This window comes from Papilio polytes, unplaced genomic scaffold (genome assembly GCF_000836215.1).
Source record: "Papilio polytes unplaced genomic scaffold, Ppol_1.0 DF822622.1, whole genome shotgun sequence".
NCBI classification, from domain to species: Eukaryota; Metazoa; Arthropoda; class Insecta; order Lepidoptera; family Papilionidae; genus Papilio; species Papilio polytes.
This window is the reverse complement of record NW_013526582.1, coordinates 2,311,353-2,339,188: the sequence shown is the minus strand read 5'-3', so window position 1 is coordinate 2,339,188 and position 27,836 is coordinate 2,311,353. Positions and strand designations below refer to the sequence as shown.

At 34.8% G+C, this 27,836-nt stretch overlaps 2 protein-coding genes across 2 annotated transcripts; both read right to left on the bottom strand.

Annotated features, from left to right (window-relative positions):
• Positions 1–244: 244 nt before the first annotated feature.
• LOC106105992 (protein Star) lies at positions 245–3,939 on the bottom strand. Its single transcript, XM_013286512.1, has 5 exons — positions 3,695–3,939; positions 2,974–3,250; positions 2,164–2,537; positions 1,485–1,667; positions 245–970 (listed from the first exon to the last, which is right to left on the bottom strand). The coding sequence occupies exons 1-5, from the start codon at positions 3,704–3,706 to the stop codon at positions 839–841; spliced, it is 978 nt and encodes a 325-aa protein (XP_013141966.1). The 5' UTR covers positions 3,707–3,939; the 3' UTR covers positions 245–838.
• A 2,438-nt stretch (positions 3,940–6,377) lies between these two features.
• LOC106106002 (protein Skeletor, isoforms B/C) lies at positions 6,378–26,730 on the bottom strand. The gene is made up of 13 exons (XM_013286523.1): positions 26,366–26,730; positions 17,609–17,840; positions 16,657–16,768; positions 14,721–14,939; positions 14,324–14,524; positions 13,153–13,245; positions 11,493–11,623; positions 10,937–11,049; positions 10,204–10,412; positions 9,574–9,715; positions 8,416–8,670; positions 8,054–8,217; positions 6,378–7,540 (listed from the first exon to the last, which is right to left on the bottom strand). The coding sequence occupies exons 1-13, from the start codon at positions 26,433–26,435 to the stop codon at positions 7,361–7,363; spliced, it is 2,121 nt and encodes a 706-aa protein (XP_013141977.1). The 5' UTR covers positions 26,436–26,730; the 3' UTR covers positions 6,378–7,360.
• Between the last annotated feature and the right edge of the window lie 1,106 nt (positions 26,731–27,836).

Sequence of the window (27,836 nt, the reverse complement as noted above, 5' to 3'; positions counted from 1 at the left end):
TATAGATTAAATATATATAGTAGTAATTATTAAACAAATTAAAATCGTTAACAAGTGCTGCCATATTCATGGCCTGTCCCACCACTGGCTGACAGAGGCTCAGATAGCTTAAAAATGACGTCACTGTCAGATAAGGAAACAAAACTCGATATTTCCATCACATACACGTTGAATTGTTATCAGACAAAATACAATTTGGTGAGACAGGCCTTTAGAAAATAAAAATTACAAATAAAAAAAATACTTGAAAAATACAAAAATCATTAATTAAAATATCTTCATTTATATCAGAAATGCCATTATACAATTACGAGATAAAACGTTGGACAAATTAAAAAAACATTTTCATACTATCACTTAATATGGAAATACATTAAAATTAAAACATTCGAGAATAATCGAGACAATACACTTAATATTATTTAAACAAATTTCCCGCCAATTCAAAATGGCGGACGATCACAAACATTAATGTAAAAAATCAAATTGTTAAAAACTTTATTAAAAATTTTAATCATGGCCAATATTAAAAAAAAGACATATGGTTGTTTCACACGAAGGTAGAATAGAGCAGAGCAATACAGTACAACAAAATTGTAGAGCAGTAAATCTGACATCAAATTTCACTCAGATTTTAAGTGTAATTTCAGTATGAGTGTACATTAAGTATCTCCCTTAGTGATTATTCTACTTTAAATGTCCAACAAACGGCAGTAGTGTAACAAAACACCTAACTAAACTACCCGCGTGTGAAACTATCATATCGAGTTTGTGTAAACTATGTTAGCGGTGGATTGTAATCATTAGTTAAAATACCTCGTGATATCTTCACGGCGCTTCATTCGCGGGGTGGACTGAGCGAGTACATTACGCTATCGGGGAAGGTGGCAGCTACCGTGTAGTTCTTAGTAGACAAGAATTCTGAAGTTTTGTTGCGATATGCAACGTCCGTTGAAAATACTTCAATCACCTTCAAAAATAATATACGAAATCTTAAAAATTGGTATACCATATCTGTAATATTGATGGAAAAAACATATTTCGCAAATATGATTAACTAGCTTTCGCCCATGACTCCGTCCGCGAGGATTAAAAAAAAACAAAAGAAAGTAGCCAAGTGTCCTTTCAGTCTGTCAATAATCTGGAAGAACACATGGGATACCATTTCATCAACTTGCCCTTATCCCTACGGAGGATCGGCACAGTATGTGCTCCTCCATACATTGATATAAAAAATAAGTAAAGCAAAAAAAACAACTTTACTAATTTTCCCCATGGGCAGGGGACTGGTGTCCGAACTAGTGTGGCGCTCTGTGTGACGGATCACCAGGCCCCCGCTCTACAGACGAATAATGAAACATATAAAACAAAAATAAAATAAAGGACGTAAATAGTTTTGTGTTACTCATATGTATTTAATTACTGTGAGAACGAAGTCGCGGCTAACAGCTAGTTATTTAGAAGAAAGTGGGGAGTTTGTATACCTGCAGGCGCAGGTCGGGCAGGTGGTAGGGCAGGTGCGCCAGCGCGGGCAGCGCCGCGTCCCCCGCCAGCTGCAGCAGCTGCGCGCGCGCCGCCTCCGCCGCCAGCAGCACCGTGTACAGCGGCAGGCACAGCACGCGCGACCGGAACGCGGCCCCGCCGCTCTCCGCCTCCTGGTACGTCACCTGCGCACACCGCCATACCGCCATACCGCCTCTCAACACCGCATACAACACAAGGGACGGGTGGCACATTCCACTTATTCTCTGATTTTACATGCCAGAAGACTAATAGGTTATTTCCCATTTCTACCCCTAACAAGTGTAAGATAGGAAAAGTAAGTGAAAGCGGAAAATAACTTATAGGTAGGGGAAATTTGACCTTTAGGTGCGTCCCATTAATTAATGGTAGGCAATGTCTGCATATACGGATGTATATGGACTACGGACACTTTGCTTTTTCAGCAAATTAAGGTGACCGCTTTCTTGCCAATATTTAGTATAAAAATACTAAATAAACTTATTATCTAAGAGTATGTTTAAAAAATGTGAACAATGTTATAAGGTATCCAAAAGAACTTTTTAATGAAGTTAAATATATAAGAATATATTCTATAAAATGTAATTTGTGGGATTTTATCCAGTCTGCACATAACTATCTAGAAAATTTTAAATAACTTACCTCACGAGGATGATTGGTAGGGCTGAGACAAGCATGCAAAGCTCTCGCTGCTCCTCTCAATGCCAAATAATCTCTCGCAGCAGCCCTAACCACAACTCCATCCCAACCTCGGACAGCCTCCAGGAACAATGTTGTATTATCCCTCGGTCCTTTAGGCAGGAACTCTATAAAAGTCCCTCTTTCCTCGGGTCCAAGAATACGGTCTAGTATTTGAACTCTTGGAGTGGGTTCAGGGATGTTGGGCTGGATGTGTGCAGCCCGAGGAGCTAGGTGCAGCTGTCTCACATATGCAACCAGGGGTGGGGACTCTTGTGGTATTTTAGCCAGTTCGTAATCACGAGACATGTTTAGACGAAATTGTTGGGCTCCTAATGCTGGAATAAAACATATGAAGGTTTCTTATGAATGTGTAACTGGCATATAAAATAACTATGTGATAGGAGTGGGTGCACACTATTAACTAAACTGTTGTGCTATTGTAGATTGCTTTGCAGCATCAACTGTTTAATTGCACAATTAAGTTTTAAGCAATTTACTGCTAATATACAGTTACTGGGCTCAAATGCCATATACCAACTTAATTTTTTAATTTCATATATACATAATTTCCAGACCTACTTATGTTGAAGGAAAACAGAGATATCTGCATATATTGGCAAAGAAATTAAAAGATCTGTGAAGTCAAACCGCAGTTATCAAATGTATGACTATAGCCTAGTAACCCTCGAATAATGGTAGGTTTAGAGCCCATCAGTGGTGACATAGTGATGATGCTGATGGATAACTTAAACTAGTATATATATAACTTACCTACTGTATCCATGTAAATTAATAAAATAGTCATGACAGTAACAAAGGTCAGTAAAAACAAAACAGCAGGCAACAGTTTCCGGTACAGCTCATTGGGTGATGTCTTTGTGAACGACGGGATGGTCAGCCGAGGAGACGGAGTCACTACTGGCAACACCACAGGGATCGGAACTGTTTTATCAGGTAAAGGCTTCGGTGGAATGGTCTTATCACTGCCTTCAGCTTGTTCCATTGTATCACTGGGTTTGGAGTGTTCTGGTAATTCTTCTGGGCTCTTCTAAAAGATTAATGGTATTTGGTCAAAACTGATTTTGTAAAATTTAAACACAATTTTTAAGGGCAATTGAAACTCAAATAAATGAGAAAAGTCATAGATTCTATAAATTGTGTTTAATAAATTAACACATTGAATAATAAAATGATTGAAAGACCAACAAGCTAATGTTGTTCACACAGTTCACACTGAAATAATTTAATCTAACTCCACCAAATTGATTTTTTAATATAAATACGTTATTTTAGATAAAATTCACACTAAAATTTCAACATTACGATTGCCAAATGATAATGAAACCTTTCATTGTCAAGACGACAGGTGTTAACCTTTTTTTGTTTTTTTTTTTTCATTATGTATCGTAATCTCAGATCGTAACAATCGAAATATGTTAGATTTGCCGCAAGCCGTAATAACATAAAAATATTATTTACACGTAATACTTACTTTTTCTGCCATAATTTAAGTTTACACTGATCCTAATACTTGTGTAACAAAAACTCTACACTTTGGAATATCACTCTAACAAAAATTATTATGACTTCGTCCCTGTAGTAGAGATTCTACCGTATGCAACTATAAATAAATCATTTCTACGCGCTTTTTACTGTATTTAACACAATAACAAAAGAATTTACATGAATACATGAAACAGGTGAACGAACGCGTGAGTCATTAAAGATTAAAGATCTGAAGATTGTAGAATGGACATGTTATGAAATTCATTTGACAGCTTTATTTTTTAATTAATATTTTCAATTTATCGAATACAAAAATAGGAAGACTATTTAATAAAATAATTACAAATGTAAAATCTCTAAACCACAGGGCAACTCAACTTAAAAAATCAATTGTAATTTTGCTATAGTCTGTAGACCAGCTACACATACAAGATTAAAAAACGTTACCCGCCGCCAAATTCAAAATTTACGTTCACGGATGGATGTACGTTAGATTTTGTAGCCAAATCTGCTAAACGGATCTCGATTAAATTAAAGAAGTAGAGGATAGTCTAGATTACTATCTATTAAGTAAGTAACCGACGTATTTCTATACGTCGGTTACTTACTTCTTTATTTTTTTAATTCCACGTGGACGGAGATGCGGGTGAAAGCTAGTATACTATAAAGTGATTTTTACTAACAACTTGGTTTTAAATGTTCTATAGCTCTATATCTCCATGATAAAAATTGACAAACAAAGTAAAACGAGGATAGGATAAATAAACAACAATTTTTAATTAAGGAAAGGCATTTATTGTCCGAAGTTTTCAAAAATTACATAACATAACAGCATATTATTTAAGTGAAACATATGTAGTTATTGAATTTTTTACAAAATTGAGGATTTTATTTACGAAATCACGCAAATATTTACAACGGTCGAATGCAGAAAGCTGAACGGCTAATTTTTTTAAAACTTACACACTGTCAAAGTTCATTTAAAAATTCTACAAAAAAGCACAGATGGGTAAAAAAAATAGGTATACAAAAGGCAAGTGGAATTTATTTACACAAAAAATAAGGGTGATTAACAAATAATTCAAGAAGACTATAATAATATTTTTCTATGTTTGAAACATTTTATTTAAATTAGACATTTGTACTCTGGTAAACTATTTTTACGGCAAATATTCTTCATATAAAAAGAATAACCATAACTAAATATTTTAGGCCCGAAACTGTTTTAATTATATCCTGATAATATTTTCTTCATAAATATAAAAATGAGAAAAACCCTACGTACGAAATATAAAATTTGAACAGATATAAAAATCAAACTAACTCAAGTAAAAGCAATAAAAAATAACAGATAAATTACTAACGAAGTATTTCTTGAAACATCTTAGGTAATGCTTTAACAAGTAATTTTCAAAGGCAATTTTTTAAAATTGTGGGCCTACAGCTAAACGGCAATAATCTGTATCTCATTTACGCCAAATCATGTGAATAGGCCACTTTAATTGCACAATATGAAATAGTATCGCCTAGAATTTTAAATTTTAACTTCTAATAAAACTCTATAATAACAAAATTGTGCTCAAACAACTACACCTACGCAGTGTAAAATGACTTCAAATTACACGCTTGCTAAACTGTTACTAATATTTATAGTAATATAGATAAAAATTTATCGAAAAACAATTTTTTTTTTTCTAATAGAATAATTTACTAACGCATTTTGCTGAAACATGCGAATAGAAAGTATGTTTATTGTCACACATTTACCTTCAGTTCAATCGTAAATTCCTTACAATTATTTTATTGTCAATATTTTACTACATATAGGATCTGACATTCAATCTCTTAAGCTGGGTTTACAACGAAAACGTGAAGTCAAAGTATTTCTGAATTTATTCGTAATGAAAACTCACCTTAAGAGAATTTAATTTAATAAAATGTAAAAAATACATAATAATCTATGTTAATTTTTACTTTTAGTAGTATGGTAACATTGATTTATGGTCATAAAATACCATAGTATTACAGGGTTGCAATTATAAAAAAAAAATCATATAATAACTAGAGCCATGAGTTTCTATATAATATAGCATAATGTAAACGTTTTCTAATATAATAGACCATTTTATTGTCTTTCGCTACTTACTTTTTCAAAGAACAAAACCGAATTCAATGGAATGATTTAGTATAATATTCTAAATAAAGGCTGTTGTCTTATACATATAAATGTTGCGTTTTAAATTATTACAAACTTATTGTATTAGTCAAATATTTATAGTTATATTTATTGTCTTCACCAATGTCATAGAGAAGGGGAACCAATACTTTAAAATTATCGATAAAAAAATTGGTTCTAACTTCTATTGCAGTCTATATATTTTTTATAAACGTTAACAATTGAATGAACGGTAGCTACCTTTTTTATTATTAAGGAGCTAAAAGGTCAATATTATTGGCTCAGTCTGGATTCACCTTCTCTATGGTAGTTTTATAGATGTCAAATAATTTTTAAATATCACACTTTGAAATAAGGATTAAGTAAAACATTTTTTATAAATGTTATTGTCAAGGACGTACATACATTATATTATTATTAAATAATTCATTATTCTATATCAATATTATTGTCAATGTTTCCATTGTGAGAAATTCTTATTTAACTATTAAAAAGTTTATTTTTTTTAATTTCAATAAGCAATAAATTTCAGATTTAATTCTATAATATGATAAATATAGTGTACAATAATTCTCAGATTAATATAGTTTGGAGGCGTGATGGTATTATATTTTGTATATATTTCAGTTGTATATTTTATATAAATTCTAGATAAATATCAATCAATATTTTATATATGTTATCATAAGCAATATTAATCAAAAATATGTTCCTAGCTTTTTCACCACTGTTTTATATTCAAGCAATATATATTATTTGTAAAATCTATATTATGCTCAATTTTTACAAGTTACTTAGATTTAGTTTTATTGTCTTCGTAGATTTGTCTGAGCAGACGTTTAAATACATATAAATCACTTAATAAAAAGTGATTTAAACACATTTTATTGTCTTAAAAGTTTTTAAAACATTCGGTTATAACAAACATGTCAATACATGGTTATGATAAATATTTTCCAAAAGAGCTTAGTTAAAAATTAGCCTAAAAATTAACTTGCAATTCAAGTACCAATTCGTCTCCAAACTACGCATAATCTGTTCTAAATCTAATAATTATTGTCGAAAGAAACTGTCTACAGACCTCCAAGTATTCCAAAATCTAATTTACAAAGTTAAACGCACAAACACGCATTTGACTGATATGAAATTGATATATAATAGATTGACATTATTTACCAAAATTCGGTTACCTGTACAATATACGCGAGCTCTGCTTGTATTTATTTACTTTATTATATTTTATATACTAATTGAAAAGAAAATTGACGCAATAATAATTATCGATAAAAATAATTCCCATCACTATTACTGACAAGAGTACAACATTTTGTGTTTTCTTCAAATAACATTCAAATTAAAAATCTTTAACAATAAAAACGTAATATAAATATTTTTTCATATCGTATTTATGATTTAAAATTATGTTTCCAAACAAACCTAAACATAACAGAGCTCGCCTCGTTTCCGAACGCAGCCTTATCTGGCGGCCATGTTGCGGAGTGTCGCAATCGCGGCGACCAGCGCTGTCAAAGTGAAGTCTCGCGGCGGCGGCGTGTCGGCGGCGTTGACGCGCGCGCCCTGGTCGCCGGGCAGCGGCACCGGCGTGCCGGGGTCCACCACGTGTATCTTCCAGCCCAGATTGTTGTGAGTGTAGCACTGGAAACACATTTATTCAATTAATTAAATGAATTAAAGAATTACGGTTTAATTTGCGTTTATAATCCACTGATAAATGGGATTCACTAATGTTGGGTTTCTGAAGTTTAAATTTATTTTATCATTCCCTAGTGATTTATAAGTGTTAGTTTGGCGTAAGTTTCTATGGATTAACTCAAGTTACATAGTTTGTTCAAAATATATACCCCTAAGTTTAACGGCTTGAAAATATATAGCTTAAAGAGTGATGTAAGTGTGAGGCTTTTTATTAAAAAAAAGAGTTATTCGAAAATATGCTGCGATTGCTGACATCTTAGGCAACAAAGAAGTGTGTGTTTACGCTTTATTATAATAGTATACGAGTATATTCGAAAACATCAGGAATTTGACCACCGAAGATTACTCGTATTTTGCATAACTTATGTAAAATTAGTATCTGCATTTGACGACCGAAATTATTAGTATGAGATCAGTTGGGACACATGATTTGAGTCTATTTAAATCTGTATTTACCTGATAGTAGACTAAGTCAGGAGTTTCATGAGCCACAGTCCAGTTGAGTACTGCCGGCTCGCCCTCGTTGCACTCCAGCTGCAGCGTCTTCATGTAGTCTTCAAACGTCTCCGAGGTTGCAGACTGGTCGATGGTCTTGTGTGTCCACTCGCAGTAGCGACCCACTGGAATATAATATGTCACTTACTGGTGCGTTTACCTGACATTACTGTTATGTGTCAATTACTGGTTCATTTACCCTAGATATTATTATTAAATGTCAATAATTGGTGCGTTGAAAAAAATGAAAAAGACACAGATTTCTATTTAAATTCATGATATAAGATGTTTTTCTTAAGGTATGTCTATGGTTTTAAACTCACCAGCCGTTGGATACGGGTATCCTTCGTTGTCATACGCCACCCCCGCGAACACCCTTTGTTTCCTCTGATCCTCCTCTCTTTTCTGCCCGAAGCCACCTTCTGAGGAATCACTGATATAGAAGGGGTGGAACTTTGCAGGGTTGGTTCTGTCATCCCCTCCTTCTACTAGGAAAGTGTACGTCTGTCCTCGCTCCACGTAGATCTCAGGTATCAGCTGGTCGTTGATGTACCACGCTATGCCCCACGATGGGTGACCTGGAAAGGGAAAAATTTTAATTAGTTATTATTACTAAAACAAATTATATGTTGCCGCGAAAGGTTTTGGTGGATAAACATTAGTTGATTTATTTAGTAGTAACCTTGTTTTACTTCATAACTAGCTGCTGCTCGCGGCTCTGCCCGCGTGAAATTAAAAAAAAAACATTAAAGAGCATAGCCTATATTACTCACTGATAACAAAGCGGTTTAATGTTAGAAGACATTTTTACAATCGGTTTAGTTTTTGAGTTATTTCAATACATACAAAAATACAAATATTTCCTCTTTTAATAGTATAGATAAAATTAAGTGTTAATATTTACCAGGCAAGTATCCATTAATAATGTCATTGTCTGCGTGTAAAAATAAATAATAAACATTATGCAATAGTAATTGAAGTTTCACGCTATCGTAGAACCTTAACATTATAAATATTTTATTTTAGTTTACTGTATCTGTATAATTATTGTGTACTAGCTGTTGCGCGCGACCTCGTACACGCAATATTAAGATAAAAACGTACTCTATAATATGCCCGTCTTAGTCAGCTACCCTCCCTCAGTATTTGCGTTGCTGATAACGAAAATAGCATTTAAAACATTTTGTCTGTCTGTCCGCAAGCTGCGTTTGTTTCGGGTAATCTCCGAAATGGCTGAGCCGATTTCGACCGGACTTTTACTGGAGGGTAGCTGACACGGACGGGCATATTAACTATAGGCTACTTTTTTTTTAATGCCGCGCTGTCAAAATGGCGACCGGACCTTTGGAACGGGTGGACCGATTTGGACGGGAATTTGACTGAAAGCTAGCTGGTAAAGTAGTGGATAACTTTTTTAAAATCCATGCAACGTAGTTTGCGGGCGACAGGTGGTGTGATGTGTGTGTGTACGTGCGACGTGCCTGTGAGCGGCGTGTAGCCGCGGAGGCCGGCGGCGGGCCCGATGCGCGCGGTGAGGCGGCGCTCGCCGGCCAGCACGCGCGCCGCCCACGGCCGCGGCCCGCCCGCCGCCAGCTCCGCCAGCCCCAGGCACGAGTTGTCGTTCTGAACACACATACACACCAATTGACTACCTCCTTTTGGGAAGTCGGTCAACGAGTAACAGCCCTTACGGAATTTCGTATATTTCTCTTACTAATCTTCAATAATAGACGCGAGTAACATCTGTTGTATGAATTCTCGGACTCATCTCTTGCTGTACCACAACTGACTGACATGAAGTGAAAATTATTCGTAACGTACTTTAGTGATACGCCTCTGGTTGCTTTTTACTCGAGTATTTTTTTAAATTACTCGGACTCGAGTAAAATTTTTGACAACTTGAGTTTCAAGTTACTCGAGTTGACTCGAATTACGAGTGAATAAATCGTATTAGAACTTTTTAAATATTCACAGGAGGCCCTAAATCAATTAAACGTAACTAATTGAAACTGCAATTTTCAATAACACGTAGTCTTGTGTTTTTTAACCCAAAAGAACGAATTACGACAGCCAGTGCACCGAATCGTAACCTAGAAATATAGAAGTTATACCTGGGCTCCGAAGTCAATCTGCACATCGGTCCTGGTGGTGTCCATGAAGGAGTGCGCGTTGGCCTCGAGCCGGGAGTTGAGGGGCCCGAAGGCGGCGATGACGGACTGCGCGCGTGACGTCAGCACCGCCTTGTCGCGGAGCGGCTCCGTCGCCGCCAGCGGCCGCCGGTACGTTACTGTGGTCACGCCGTCCTTCTGACTACCCGACACTGGACAAACAAATTTACCATACTAAGAGACTACTCGATTAGATATGTCATTTTTTATACAATAATGCGACAAACGAGCAAGCGGCCACCTAAATCCGCCAAAATGGTGAAGCGACTGCTCAGAGTCTTCGGCAATTGTAGATGCTTTGCCTACCCCCAATCGAAGGAGGAAGAGACGCACCTAAAGAGACTATTTACCCATGCGTCTCCTCTTCCGTCAAATCCACTTTCCCTTTCCATCTTTTCCTTATAAGAAAAGGGTGAAACGGGAAAGGGGCTAAAATTGGGCCATCGGCACCATACTCATCAGATTGTATGTAGATGACGCCCGTCTTCTGTGTGTTCATGGTCATACACCGGGTAAGTCGACCTATTCGTACGAAGATGTTAAAGCGGGCTCTACTACTGTTAGATTTAATTTTGAGAAGGGCCTCTTAAACGCCTTACTCCTAGCAAAGATTCCTAGTCGTTTATCTCACAAAAGCGAACATTACATAGTAAGATTTTTAGCGTTTTTTTTTTACCTAAAACAACATCATTACTGCCGCCCAGCCGCTGGTCGGGGCACACGCCGCGCTCGCCGTCGCACTGCGCCAGGTGCGTGATCGTGTAGTCCGCGACACGCGGCTGGTTCGCTCTGGAAAATATATCTTTTACGTAAATACAATCGCGGAAATCCACGGTATACCACAATTTTTTTACAAATAACCAATTAGGTAGCAGATAATAAAAAGCAATATGCCATGTACTAACCAAACTTTTTTCGTACAGACGCATTTAGAAGCTGCATAATATTAATTACTAGCTGTTGCTTGCGACTTCGTCCACGTGAAATTAAAAAATTGTAAAAAAAATATCATTTTACTCAGCGATAGGGGGGCTTACCGTACGTACCGGTCCAGTAGTTTTGAGGTTATTTTAATACATACAAAAATACAAAATTTTCCTATTCATAACAATAGTATAGATTTAAATTCCGCGTCAACTAGATTTCCCGATTGTCTCAAAAACCTTTAAAATTCCTAGCATCTAACATTAAGAAAAGAATCATTTAATTCTATTGTTGTCTCGCTCACTCACTTGCTGTCCCAGTAGGCGACCGCGACGTCAGCGGCGAGCATGACGGGGCGGCCTTGCGCGCCGGACACGCCGAACGCCATGTACTGGTCTCTACGCAGGCGAGCCGACAGCGTTATCTGAACTTGCTCACCCTGTATAACACATGGAAATTAATAACTTATTTTTTTATACAATAAGGTGGCAAACGAGCAAGCGGCCACCTGAATCCGTCAAAATAGCGAACCAACCGCTGCCCATAGATATCCGCTATTGCAGATGCGTTGCCCACCCTAAATCGACGGAGGAGGAGACGCAAATAAAGAGGACATATCCCCCTCCTATGCGTCTCCTCCACCGTCAAATCCACTTTCCATCCAATCCATTCCTTATAATAAAAGGATAGAACGGGAAAAAGACTAAAATTGGGCCTCTGGCACAACACTCATAAGACGAAACGCGGAATTGCTTCCACTTCACGCCTATATCTTAAACTGGCTGTTGTTCGTGACTTTGTACATGTTAAATTAAATAATATAGCGTATTTTACTCAGTGAAAACGTAGCTTTTTAATAGTGAAAGAATTTTTGTAATTGGTCTGGTAGTTTTTAAGTTATTAGACACAAAAATGTTTCTTCTTTATAATATTAGTATAGAAGTATAGATTAGACTTCACGAAGATTTTAAAGTTGGTCTTTAGACTTCAAAACGTTCGATTTTTCATTTACAACCTTAATCTTTATTGAAATAATAAAACCATTTTTATACAAATATGATTACTTTTGATAAAAGCCATTCTAAGAACGTGCGCACACCTTTGATTGAACTATCGTACAACTGTTTAGTCTCGCTTTGATTCCTATGAGCTTATATGATTTTGAGTCGTTCAAATAAATATTTGAATTGGCTGCGAAACAATCGACAATCGAAACAAGAGATGTGCGATTGTCGATTGTTTTGTACCAAAATGTGACGTCATCGTTCACATTTGTAGTAAAAACAAACGGTTTTCTGAAATTAAATACATTACCTTCCTCTGGCTAGCTAGTTGATTAGTTTTTGAATTATTTAACCTACCATATAATTAAAAATAAAATAAACTAATATTTCAATCGCATTTTAGCTTAACATCTGTCGCACGGTGATATTACTTATTACGTAGTTTTTTCTTAATAATAATATACTTATATGGGAAGCAGTTTCAGTATTTAAAGCCTTTTAAAACCCTTTTATAATAATGTTGACATAATCAGCGTTAAACACGTGTTTAGTTAAACAGTGACTAAATTTAATGTTTGAAGTAATAAAGTAAATATTACAATTTAGTTATCGAGAGGAGATAATATTAAAAATGTACTTTTCTCCACAATTCCACTGTCGTTTAAAATAAATTTAAAACTAGAGGCGAATATTTTTTATTTGTTCTTTATAGTATTAGTGGTAGGTTGCTGGCCAAAGTAATAGTTACATAAACATTTTTTTTAATTTACATTAAAGATTACCTTGTATATAGTCAGCTTGTCAAATGCTTGTGTGCAAAAACATGAATACACTAATTAGGTTAACTTTTAAAAAAGTAAAGAAAAAAATATATTTTTGAATTACTTTTTTGGATATATTGTTCTTATTTAACAAGGAAATATGAAGCCATAAACGTTTCTTAAATTTACATAGTAATTCTTACCTGTATCTCCCATCTAACTTGTAGGCGTTTGTCGAGAATTTCCTTGCAGTTGTTGGAGGTGCTGTGCGGAGTTTGCGAGGTTGTGGAGCTCGTCTGAAACATTGCCCGTCTTACTTTTTTTTTATATAATATAAGGAGGTGGCAAACAAGCAAGCGGCCACCTGAATCCACCGAAATGGAAAGCGACCGCTGCCCATAAACATCCTCAACTACAGATGCGTTGCCTACCGTTAACTGACGGAGGAGGAGATGCACATAAAGAGGACATTTCCTCTTCCTATGCGTCTCCTCACCGTCAAATCCACTTTTCCTTCCCATCCTTTCCTCTTAAGAAAAGGGTGGAAAGGGAAAGGGACTAAAATTAGACCTCCGGCGCCACACTCATCAGACGAAACTCGAAATTGCTTCCACTTCATGCCAGTTTTCTGTGTGGTCGTGGTATTACTGGGGGCGAGCCGGCCCTGCACTGCGAAGATGTTAAAGCGGGCTCTACCACTGTACTGTTTATATCGCGTCTCCATTGTACTGACACTTGTATAGAAACATTACTAATGTGTTAACTTCTCTTGTCCCAAAGAAATGTCTGGAAGAAATCGCTTGTAGTTTGTTTTTTACTTTTTTAAGACACGATAAAGTTATTACTTACAGGATTATACCACCAAGCAGGCTGTAAGGGAAAAGTTAACACAGTCCCGGAAGCGTTAAAGAGGATAGCACATATGATAGATTAATAAAATATACAAATGTTATTAATTATGTATCCTTGCTGACTGAAAAATAGATTCAATAGTACAGAATAAAAATATTACATCCGTGGTAAGCTTGGAAATATAAAAAAAATAATTAAAACGATTATTTGTTAGTAAATAAAATATACTAGTAAATAAAATTACATATCAATTATTCAAGAACTATTTTTTTTTACACAAAGACCCCTTTTTAAACACTGATTATAATGTACCCTTATGTTTTCAATTTCCGAACTATTTACCATCATTTTACATACTCCGGGTTTTCAACGACCACCAGCACTAAAACATGGGTTTTAGTGATTACAGCCCTACAAAATCCTGTTCCACCCCCGGGTAAGAGGTATTTATTAATTTTTCCTGATACTCCCAAACCAAAAAAGGGGTGTGCGACCATTTTGAGGTCTATAGTCTATACTCACGGTAATCTTAGTCTGTCCAAGCGCGGGCGGCACATCTAAATCCTTAGGCAAATAGACATGTCCGAAGTTGTGTCTATACTCCACACACCAGACAGCAAGCCAGTCCACGTCGTAGGCAGTCAGCTTGCCCGGCAACTGGATCTCGATATCCTCGCCTTGGTAGCCGCGGAGGGGGTTTAATGAACCCATTTCATTTGGCACCTGGAGTAAGAGATAAGAAAGAAATATACAGAAGAGTCCACACGTTTATTGTAATACTACATACAGAAAACAAGCGTTGAATTGAATTATTTCAATATATACAAAATAAAAATAAAAATCTTTCCTCTTTATAATATTAGTATAAAACGCAATTGCTCTGCTATTCATGAATTTTTATAGATTACTTCATGCTTACCTTGGTGCCAAAAGGATTGGGTTCAGTGCCATTGCCGACCCAGAAGTATGCGTCGGGCCCTGCGCCGTCGTAGTGCAAGTTGGGTATGTAGAATGTCTTGGCGTCGAGCACGCTGACGTTGCCGGAGCGCAGGCCGTGCGCCAGCCGCCGCAGCTCGGGCAGCACGCGCGGCCGCGGCGGCTCCAGCCCCGGGTTGATGAACACATCGCCGAAGTTCACCTGGAGAGTCACAGAAATACTCTCATTATCGCACTCATAGTTATAAGTCCTTAGTGTAGGTATGGGAAACCAATAAGAAACTTCTTTGAAGATCAAAATATCTTGTACGAAAATTTGAGAAGAAAGGTTAGTAACGTAATCTAAAGCATGAAATTTGTAAGAAACCTGGATCAAATACGATATCATACTATCATACTAATCAAACTAATATTAGAAATGCGAAAGTTTAGATGTATGGATGGATGGATGGATATTTGAGAGTTTATAGCCAAAACTCCCGAACGCATTTCGATGCAATTTGGTATAGATGTAGAGGATGGTGTGGAAGAACACATCGGTCAGTCACTTTTGTTTTTTTTTAAATTCGACGCAGACGGAGTCGCGTGAAAGCAAGTTTGTACATACAAATATTGTTTTGCGTTACTCGATGCCAATTTTTCGTGCTATGCCCCCAATTAACGGTTCGCAATCAAGTGCGATCGCAGATAAACAATGATCGAGAAATAAAAGAATTAAACAAAAATTATCTATTATTCATTACCTCTACTCAATTGCTATATTTATTCTTAAAATAATTTTTAACATCGTCTTTGTAACGATATTATAATTATCTGTATTTAGTCATCAGTTTCTGAACGAGTGAATGAAAGATGGCGTTACAAACGTCACATTTTGGCGGGAAGCGGGCGAGGTGCGCGCGCAAACCGATCGATATAAGCTCACAGCTGGCTACGCCATTGACATACATTTAATTCAACTTAACATTAATTAAATGTTAATTAGGAATTCGTTTGTTGTAAATTATTAATGTAACTACGCATATGAATGGAATGTTTTAAAATAATTTATGTGTTTAATTCAAAATCTCTACTCGTATATTAACTTTGACACTCTTTTTTTAAGACCTTCGGATATGTCTCCTTGTGCTTATCTTCAATCTTATCAATGACTAAAAAAAAGTAATATTTTTACCACTTAGATAATCTCACTAATATTATAAATGCGAAAGTTTACATGGATGAATGTTTGTTTGAATGTAGCTTAAAATACTGAACGGATCTCGATGAAATTTGCCATAAATGTAGATAGTCTGGATGAACACATAGGCTATACTGCCTATTGTTTTGTATCACGAGTACGGAGACGCGGGCAAAAGCTAGTATCGAATAAATACGTGGAACATCGTAATGTTTTCGTTTATATTAACATATTACTTCAGTGGTTTGCATCAATTCTCAAATTAAATATCTGTGCTGCTTTTTAATTTAAATTTCGATATTACATTTTGTAAATTAATTCCATATTTCACAAGGAACTTACAGAATGTTTTTGCATAGTCTATTTTGGTATTTTATGTGATTTTTTATGAATATGAAAAAATACAGCAATATAGCGTTAATGAATATTTGCTAAAGGACTTATTGAATCACAAATAAAGAAATTATAGTTTTTTTTCATTAATTTCATAACGCAGAAAAATAAAAACGGAAAAGACTAATATATGGCATCTATTATGGTATTCCTTTTCTTTAAATATTCAGGCTCCGGCTCGAAGGACCATATACAGGCCAGAGCCAGTTAGCGTGTAAAAGTAACACTAATGTCACACACTATGTGAATAATCTATTTTGCCAGATGTTTTTTCTAATTTCCGAGCATTACTAACATTTAAGTTGTCTATGGTAAAGAATTTGTATTCGAACTATGGTATACTTACAGTGAACCGGCGACACCATACACTGATCCATTTGATGTCTCTGAGGCGCTTGCCGGCCGGTAGCCGCAGCAGGATGTCGGAGTTAGTATGTGCGCTCAACACCGGCGGGTCTCTGGAATGCAACGTAATACATCTCTTAGTTACTTTACCATAACAAAAACTTAGGCGGTCAAAGTGTTAAAACACAGTAGTAGGTAATTAGTATTTAATCTTACTAACATTAGCAATGCCCAAGTTTAGATGGATGGATGTTTGTTAGAGTTTGTAGACTAAGCGGCTGATCGGGTCTGGATGAAATTTGGCATAGGTGTAGAGCATAGTCTGGAAGAATACATAGGCTACTTACATTCGTTTTTTTTTAATTCGACTGGGACAGAGTCGCGGGCGAAATCTAGCAAACTTATAAAATGAATTTTATTCTCAAGGCATTACTAATTATTTTTTCGATTCAAAAGAAAATCCCCTAATAAATACCACCTCTCTTCCTTCTTCGTGTTCTTCCATCGTTTTTATAAAACTTAAACACGAGAAAAATACTCAGCAAAAACAATTTATTCGTACGTATCTCCGTCTTTGATTAATTCACGTTTGGGACGGAATATTAAAAATAATTAAAGAGGGTGCCTCCTTTGTAATCTGAAGAGAAGTATTTAGAATACGAAAACAGAAATAAAACGACAAAACAATAACATTTTCTTACAATTTCTTTGTATTAATAATTACAAACATTGAAATAATTCAATACTATTAACCGATTCGATAGTGTCCAGTGTGACGAAGAACTACTTAATTTAAAAAATCTACTAAAATTGTTTACAGAAAAATACGTGAGATTTTGAGTTTAGCATGTTGGTAACATGTAAAATTTTAACACAAAAATCCGTCGAAGCAAGGATTAAAGCACAATTATCAGAGAATTTATGCGCCCGTTTAGTTAGAAAATTGATTTTACCTGCTAGCATAATCCTCAGGATATGGCACTAAAGTACCCTCAGGGGAGGGTTGTGGGGTATCCCCCACCCAGAAGTAGGCGTCAGGTCCAGTACCGTCGTACGCAAAGCCACGTACGAAGACGGTGCTCTCATCCACCGCGTACACGGTGCCGCGGATGCCGTGAGCATATTGCGTCAGTCGACCGATCAGACGACCATAATACGGCTCCGGACGACGCGAAACTGCTAAATCTGTGGATATAACAAACAAGGTTATAGCCCTTCATCCAACGATCTAGGGGGGAGCAGACATTATAAAGAACATTATAAAGGGGGAAACCGATTATTAAAAACTTCTCAAGATGTCCAATTTTAATTAAAAACTGTTATGTCGTCTTTAAGCCATCAAGGCACCTTAGGTTTTTTGATTCTCTAGGGGGACTGCCCCAAATGTGTAAGAGACGAAAGGTGAATCGGGAAAGCGCCAAATGGAAGTCTGTAATTTCTGTCTACCTCTCAAGATTAGTACCGTGATAGACGGACACAAAAGTAGACGTATTTAAACATAGAAAGTTTAACAAATATAAATATTGATATAGCGTGTAACGAAATGCAATATCGCAATACCAGTTTCTAGACGTACGGTTTGTAATATCTGATGTTTGCTGGTAACTGGGTCATGTAATTCTTCGATACTACGACATGCGGGGTCGTATTTGTTGAACAAGATAGAAAATATCGAACGATTTTGGAATAGGGGACTTTGACTATGAGACCTTTGTATTCCTCTTAAAATAGAGCGAATTGAATCTTCATTCATTCTTTCGTTCATCATTCTATAGTAAAAATAGGACCAAGTTGTCTGCAATAGTTCCAACCGAGATGTTTGTTAGAGATTGTAGTCTAAACTATTGAACGAATCTCGAAAAAATATGCCATAGATGTAGAAGGTAGCCTGGAAGAACATATAGACTATTTACTAAGGTTTTTTTAAATTCCGCGCAGAAGGAGTCTTAAGCGAAAGCTATTCAATGAAAAAAACATGTATTTGTCTCCGTAGTATTAAATTGTGTTCGTGATATTAAAGCAATTTCTATCATCATCAACGAGGCATATTCGCTAGGGGTTGATTACCGGAGGGTCGCTTATCGCGGGGGCGGGGGTGAGGTCCGGAGGTAGACGGGGGTTGTATTTATCTAATATCGTAAGCGGGCCGACGGCGCACATTAAGGCATATTTTGATTGACGTGTTCGCCCCCGAGATTTAGCGGCGATGGGGTGCGCTAGGGTTGAAACAGACTTCACACGTAGGTTTGTCCGACTTAACGGATGTTTGTAAAGGTATGCACTGCTTATTAGTTTTGACTAGTAAAGTATTTCGTGTTTTCGTGTGTTTACGGCCGAATACTGAAATATAGTTAAAATATGTAACAGCGTTGTAAATGATAAAGCCACGCTTAAACTCTAAATTCCTTTTAATTGTCGTCCGTCAGATTGTAAAAGGCGCTTAACCGTTTAAGAATTATTTCTGTCCTTTGTAGAATAATCGGTACGGAATATAATAAATAAAAATAGAATATAAAAAAAGCCTTCAAACAAGCTTATGAAAAAAATCATGTCACTTTTATGTTATGAATTTACATTGCTAAAATGTTTGTAACGACATTTGTAAGAGATTTAAACTAACTTTCAAACTTAACTTAAAGACGAGCGGTAAGTTAATTAAAAGTTAAAGCAAACTTGTGAAAAATGTTAACTTTGTAACTAAAATGTACATCTAACTAATATTCTGAATGCAAAATTTCAGATGGATGGAAGTTTATTAAAGTTTTGAGCTTAAACTGCTGAACGGATCTTGATGAAATGCATAGATAAAGAGCATAGACTCGAAGAACATATAACCTTTTTATTTATTAATTTCATGGGGTCGATCGCTGGCAAAAGCTAGTCAATAAATTTATAATAGATTAGTAGGCAGCCCTAGTGCACCCTAGTCGTGGGGGAGTTTTAGCTAACACGTACGCTTAATACAGTTTTGTCTCGACATTTCGATACCCATTTGTATGTGCTAAGCATCTCCGAGACTACTACGCAAGGTGATTCCAACAAGACACAGATAATGCAATCTATTGCGTTGTAACTGACGTAACTGCATTTCCACTGGCCACTTCGCCAGCGTTAGTTTAGTCGGATGCTTATCAGTATAAATATGTATTATAATTATGCATTATACCGATTTGTTAAACATATCTGCTTCACAGGCCAAACCGATTTATCGGCCAATAAAATGTCTGTAGCCTTCAGTGGCTTTTATATCTGAAAATTGTGAACAAATCGGTCATACTTGTCTAATCGGCAAACTTACTTCTTTCCATTAAACTATCAATTAAGTGTAATATTAAAAAATAACATTTTCTTATTGTATCGTCAATTCAAGTAAAAAAATCCACTCACCAGAAGAGTGTAATTTTAAAAAATACTTATAAGTAAATATGGGATTAATATTCAGTTGAGTTTTGAGAAATTCATTCGTTCCGTGACGCGAGTGTCGACAGAAATAAATTCGATCTTAACGTTGGACGCATTCTGATGCAGAACGTTTTCAAAACGTGCCAAAGTTTATTGATCGTCTGCAGTGAAAACATTTCTTATAAAGATGGTAGATACTTCAGCACTTTAGTTTACTCCATGTTATGATTGGAATTTAATTTAATTTAATAATTACGACGTTTTACTATTAAAATCTAATAAATAGTTTCTAGCAAAGGTTTTATTTTTATTATTTTCAATATATTGTGTAATAGAAAATAAAATTAATGCATAACATCTTTGTAAAAACCTTCCACAATCCAGTTACGTAATGGCGGATATACTTTTTAATATTCGAAAGACAAAAGGCAAAGGCGCGGGCAGCGTCCAGCCACAAGCTGATATTACCTGTGCCCACTTTGAGCTGCCAGTTAATCTTTATAATCTGTGAACATTGCACGCCCGTGTTCGCGCCATATTATTTTAAACTTATAACATATGGCCTTGAAGGTTTATTTTTTACATAAAAAGGACTATATACAATGAAGATTTTACCTTGTGTTATCCTAAACAAAATCAATCAATACCTAGAAATCATTAACATTTCGCTGTTACAATTTTAAGAATTAAAATTCTCGATGTCTGAAAATCATTTACGAGAATTTATTGTCGTACTGAGAAAATCTTCGAAAGAATTATTAAGCTGTGTTCACAGTAGCATTTATTTTAACACATATATTAAGAGATTATTTTTAATAGAATGAATCACGATAATTTAAAAATTGAGTTTGTTATTTGTCAGTAATTGTTATTATTATATATCCATTGTTATGAGGGTTAAAGAACAAAAGTAAAATTTACTTACCACCTAATGATAAAAATTACCCTTATATTTGCCCATTATTGGATGAATGGATGGATGTTGCGGCTAAATAATTAGATGAAATGTAGAACACGGTCTGGAAGAATGACTAGTTTATTAAGATGTTCCTTATTCTGCTGCGCAGATGAAAAGCTAGTTGTCGATAAAATGTTCCTAGTATTGTCAATATGGAGTTGCCTTTATGTCGTACAAATTCTCAAGAGAGTCAAAAAGATACGATAATAAATTCGGAGAAGAGTTTAATAATGTTACCATAAACTGACGATACGTTTTTATAGCAGGTCTTATTTTTATTGATATATTAAAAGTATATGGACATACTTTTTTTTGAAAATTAAATATATCATTTGGTTGTTGATTTGATTAATCACTTGAAGATAATGTTGAAGAAAGTTTAATATTTTTTCCCTGTAGCAACACTTTAATAAAACATTTTGCCATCATTTTTATTCCCTTAAAAGAATCATGTTTTGAGATATAAAGTTGTGTTTTAGTTAAGTTTTTGAATCGATAAAGTAAGAATCAATTTCAATGGAAATTAAAAATTATAATTACACATTTAACTGAAGATATCAATTATTGTCTATGGATTTATTTTGTTTTTAATAAGTCTATGATACAACCTTATAAAGTTAAAATTATTCAAATTGTATTAATTTCTTTTTTCTATTGAATTCTTTAAAAGGTCGTTTTCGCTTCTTTTTTCTGAGGGGGTTTGTAATGGGAGCTTATTTTATTCACTAAATGTGTAAGATTAGAGTTGAAGGTGTCCCCCTCTCGAATAAAATCAATCGAAAGCCATAAATAATTCCACTTATCTGAAGTTGTGGAGCCATGGGATGCCTTATGGTAATTTTACACGAGGGCAGAATAATTGGGCATACCAGTACTGCGTTTTATTGAACACACCGGAGACAGAAGAGTTATGCATTGACGTGAAAACAGAAAAATAGATTATGCAAGAGTCACCGATATCTATACTAATATTATAAAGAGGAAAGGTTTCGATTTTTGGATTTTTGTATGTATTGAAATAACTCAAAAAATACTGGACCAATTTCAAATTCTTGCACCATTAAAAAGAGAGTTAAAAAGTGAGGCTATGTTTTAACTTTTTTTTAACTTCACGCGGAACAGCTATACCAAAAAAATTCATTGTTAGTATATATTTTAAGTGTTTATAAGATAAAGGGGGAAAGCGATCTTTGATACTGTCTTTTGATAATGTTCTGTGTTCTGAAGTACTGCACTATTTTCTATTCTGTATCACCTCCATGTGAAACAAGTCTGTGCGATTGGTATGCACCCCGCGTACCATTTATCATCCCCTCGCTCCCCCGCGCTACCTCCCCCATTGTTGTTATCATAATGCAAGGAAACGCGGGGGAGGACGTTTTTATACTTCAAAACCTTTTATCTAATTAATTTTGTCGTTTTATTTTACGTTTTTAATTATTTTTAAACTAAAAAACGGCGTAGTATTTTATTTTATAGCTTAAAAGCTTTGGTAATCATTAAACGACAATTTAGTGTATAATTTACTAATTCTATAAAGAGGGTAGATTTATATTAACTTAAAATTACTGGATCGATTTAAAATAATCTTTTACCATTAGAAAGCTGTATCATTGAATAACTTAGGCTATATTTATTCCTACATTTTTACAAGCCGAATACTTTATCAGTGTAGTATACTTAATTGCAAAAAATATGAGTCCTGAGAGCAATAAGTGTATACATTTTCTATAGACTCGCTTGTGTGTAAGCTAATAGTTATACTTTAGGTATATATTGCAATTGTTATGTACTGAAAGAGAAATCTATTACACAAGTGTATTACATAATACAGTCTTTGAGGTAACATAACATGAAGTGATATCGCTGTTCTAAAACCCCCTAGGAAACCTTAAACTAAACCATCGCACAACCGTTTAGTCTCGCTTTGATTCCTATGATTATATGGAGGTGCGCACACTACTTGGATTTTAGTGCAACTAAACAGTTGATTTGGCTGCGAAAGAATCCACGACCACACGACGGTTGTGACAACCACACAAAGATGTGCGCCCGTTCTTCAGGCGAAAAGTGCCCTAGATTATCTTACAGCATCTCCTCGAAACCTAGTTAAATTACGATAGTAATCTTTGTCCATTTTAGATAAGAGACTGCAAAATCATGAAATTCGTTTCGGCAATACGATTTTAGTATTGCAACTTTAGTACCCTTTTATGTGTCTGGGATGCGAATGAGCGTAGGGGTAGACAGGGAGGGTCGGAACTTTTTTACGAGCCAAATTTTTATTTCAATTTCTTATAATTATAAAACTAAAGTTGTCTTTTCAATGGTTAGATACAAAAATAGATTGTGTATTTGCATAGGATAAGAACATATTATCTAAATATACTAGGTTTAGCTCGTGACTTTGTCCGTGCTGAAAAAAAATCAGTAATGTCCTATGTAGCTTTCTAATAGTAATAATATTTGAAGTCGGTTTGGTAGTTTTTATGTTAATTAGTTAAATTCACAAATATTAATTTTACTTTTTTCTAATATTAGTATAGATTTATTGATTTCTTATTAATTGCATCTTGTTTTGAAATTGAAATTGAAATTTATTGAAAACAGATTAATAATTAACATTAAAAGTTATAACCAATTAAAAGATAAATACAAATCTTATTTATTTCTTCTTCTTTTTTCTTAACTACAAAAACAAGTGATAAATGTGATTGATCTAGTTATATATTGAATTCATTAATTCGTCAGTTTTACTTATTGTATCGCAATTATTTATCCAATGTTCTTGAACTAAAAGGAAATAAAAACAAACGCATGTATGTCTTGGACTACATTCTCTATAAGATTTACAAGATTTATTCGTACACAAAGCTTTGTGTGTGAACCATTTGTTTTTCTTTTTTCTTCCTCTTATCAGATGAGAAAACTCAAATGTGAACACTACAGAGTAAATAGCAATTATGTGATTGAAAAAGTATTTTGTTGAAATATAATGTTTTAGGTCACATTTGATACTTCAATATTTAGGGCCGGTTCCACCACTGGCTGATAGAGGTTAAGATAGCTTAAAAACGCCACTGTCAAATAAGGGAACAAAATCCAAATTTCCATCACATATTTAGCACGTTGGATTCTTATGACACAATTGACAATTTGATGGGACAGGCCCATAACGACGGGCACAAAATATTTTTATCTAGCTTTTAACCGCGACTTCACCAGCGCGGAATTTAAAAAAAAAAAACTAAATTAATAGTCTATTTGTTTTTTCCAAATTATCCTCTACATCTATGCCAAATTTCATTCACATCAATTCAGCAGTTTAGGCTACAAACTCTAAAATTATCAGTAAGATTACTGTATATTTAATAGTGAGTTGAAATAGCAAAATATCCGGTTCTCAATTCCCACACAATAACTAACGTCTCTAATCCTCTAATCTTTGCAAAGCAGACGTCGTGCGACTGTCCATTGTTTATTGTGTTCCCACTGTCGATATACATGTTTCATAACATATTTATTTCATTCTCTAGAGACTGCAATAAAGCGGGCGCAAACCTTTGACTAAACTATCGCACAACCGTTGTGCGATTGTCGATTGTTTCGCAAGCTTCAACTGTTTAGTTGCACAACTAAAAGTCGAGTAGTGTGCGCTTCATATAAGCTCATAGGACTCAAAGCGAGACGAAACAGTTGTGCGATAGTATACATTTCTTTCTATATCCACCCGACTGACAAAGACGGTAACATTTTTCATAGGGTGGGTTCATATAGACTAGTTAACAAAAAAATAGAAAAACATTAACACGAGGCGTCTCTATACATGAAGTACGCAAAGAAATTAATTTCAAATACCCCAATAGGCGAAGTTTTTATATTGGTCAGGCTATACGACTTAATTACTAAGTCATACCTAACCGTATAATATAGCAAATATCCTTCAGTTAACCTTTATCCATACACATTTATCTACAATTGTACAAGCAATTATAACCTGTAAGATATATGAATAGGACTTATTATGCTTTGAAAGTTTGTTATTGAGAGCTTTAATTCGACAACATAGTTACCATGATCTTAATCGCAAGTACAACTTCTTTTAACGTATGTAGAACTAGACATGAAATTGTAACAAGGGCACAACAACATATATCAAAAGAATTTTAGTGTGACAAGGTTCTAATTAGGCTAAGGAACTAGAGAACTGGGTTCTTGTCAAAGTATGTATATTACGGGCCTGTCCCACTAAACTTTAAATTGTCTGATAACAATCCAATGTTATACACATTGATTATACACATGATGGAAATATCCGATTTTGTTACCTTATCTGACAGTCATTTTTAAGCTATCTGAGCCTCTATCAGCCAGTGGTGGGACAGGCTCTTAATATCTACAATGGATAGTAGCGCAATATTGTGTCCCATAAAACATAAAATGTTTTTTTATAAAATCGTACCTAAGAATACATATAATAAAATTGTCAAATCAGTATGTAATATTGATAATATCTGAACTAGATATATTTAGGTTGCTGATACCGAAAACCCTGTTTTTAATGTTTGTTCTGTCTGCTATCCGTAAGTCGCGTTTGTTTTCGATAACCTCCGTAACGGCTGGTCAGATTTTGTAGAGACTGTCGGAAAGATAGATTTTATAAATTCCACGCTGATAAAGACGCGGGAGACCTCTAGTGTTGAATACCTTGTGTGACTTGTAATATTATGACCTCACTAGAAATAACAAGTACTTAACTGCGTATTTAATATCCGGTTCAAATGTTCTTGATACTTGATTTAATTTTTTACTTGCGTACATCTGGCTGTTTCCACTACAAATACATCTGTGATATGGATCTGCATATTTTTGCAAAGAAAGCTTTATCAACCTTTGTCTGCGATTTTAGAAAAATAAACGAGAAAAAAAATAGGATACCTAGACAAACATCATGCAAAACGTGAGAGATGGTGGTTAAAATTATTGTACAAGACAGAACTAGAGGTTGGTCTATTGATAAGAAAATTGAAAAATAAACATAATGTTTTCGACATTAGTTCTGGAAAAACTAACACGGGGTAGATAGAAAATATGGATTCTAATGGCGCGTTCCCTACACACATCTTTACTTCCTCTAAGTGATGGTTAAACCTAATACAATTGGATTTATTAAAGTCTATTCAACCCTAGATTATTATGAGATAAAATATAGCTTTGTAATAAAGTTTCTGTAAAATAAATCTTAACTAACATACGATCACGTTCGGAAATTGTTGATTTAAATTCCTGGAAATGGAAAAGTAGAATTGATATTCTCGTTTCCGAAGTTTCTTGTAATCCTGAGACTTACCGGCGTTAAATAGCAGGAGCAAGGCTAGGAGCGGCGCGCAGCCGTGCGGGGGCGCGGCCCACCGCGTCATTGGCCGAGCTCTGGGGGCGGACTACCCCGGCACAATATTATAAATATACAACACACCACACAAAACACTTTTAAACAACACTGGATTTTCTTATCTTTTTTTATTATTCTTAATTCACGTCCACTCCGCTAAGCTGGCTGACGCGCACTGGCCACTTTCACTTTTTATTTTTTTAATGACGTTTGACGTTTCTCGTTTCGCGCGTATCTGACTTTCACTATTATTTAAGCTTGATTTCTTAATTTTAATATTATTGTCGTCGTTTCGTTAACCAGTCTTATTTTTTATAGTATTCTACTTTCTATTTAATACATAATTATTATTTCATCTGTAAGGAAATTGTTTTTTTTTAATTAATAACCTATAACAATTAAAACATCTTTAATTGCACTTGAATTAAAATTAAACACTATAGAGACCGTTTGAATTTTAATACTCGTCGTTTAATTATTTTTATATATTATTTATGTTGACTTAAATATAAAATGCAAAATAACATGGTCATAAAAGAAACTAAACACATTATCAAATGATTGTATAAATTAAAAATAACTCTATGAAGCGTGATGGTAGCTCTGCCTACAGATTCATGCACATAAAAAACAAATGAAAAAACACAACAGTTTATTAAAAATAAAATCATCTTTCTAAAGACAGTTTGATTTGAATTTCCCGCCTTTCCTCCCTATACATCAAAGCACTCACTAGATGTCATTTTAAAATGTCTCCCCTACTTAGTGGTATGAACATTAACCGTGGATGGAAAAAACAGTGCATCCCTTTTCATTCTCTTAGAAAAGAAAGAGATAACAAGAATTATACTGTAACTAAATGATATAAGAATAAATATTATAAGCATGAATTTTATTCTTACTAATATTGTAAATAAAGTTTAGATGGAAGGATGTTTGTTAGGGTTTGCTGTCTAATCTGCTGAACGGATCTGGATGAAATTAGTCAAAGACGCAGAAGATAGTCTGGAAGAACACATAGGCTAGTTCCTTTTGTTTTTTTTTATTCCACTAGAATGGAGTCGCGGGTAACAGCTAGTTATCTTATAATGCATATCGTGCAACTGTAATATGTAGGAAAGCCCTGAACATTCAAAAAACTAGAATTTAATATTGAACGATATATTTGAAACTTTTATAAGACCTGTATTTATATAGGGTGGTATACAGAGCATGAATACACTAATCTTAGGGGGGTGAAACCTCCACGTAAGTTTTGAAATAATTATGTACACTTGAGAGCAGATTTATTAGGTCAGCCTCTAGATAAGTACCGAACTGGGAAGCCTTGCAGAAATGAGGACAGGAATTACCTGCCTTGGTATTATAAATATTAAATATGGTAGATATTTTATGTCCTATGTTTTTGAGTGATATGTAAAAAATATTA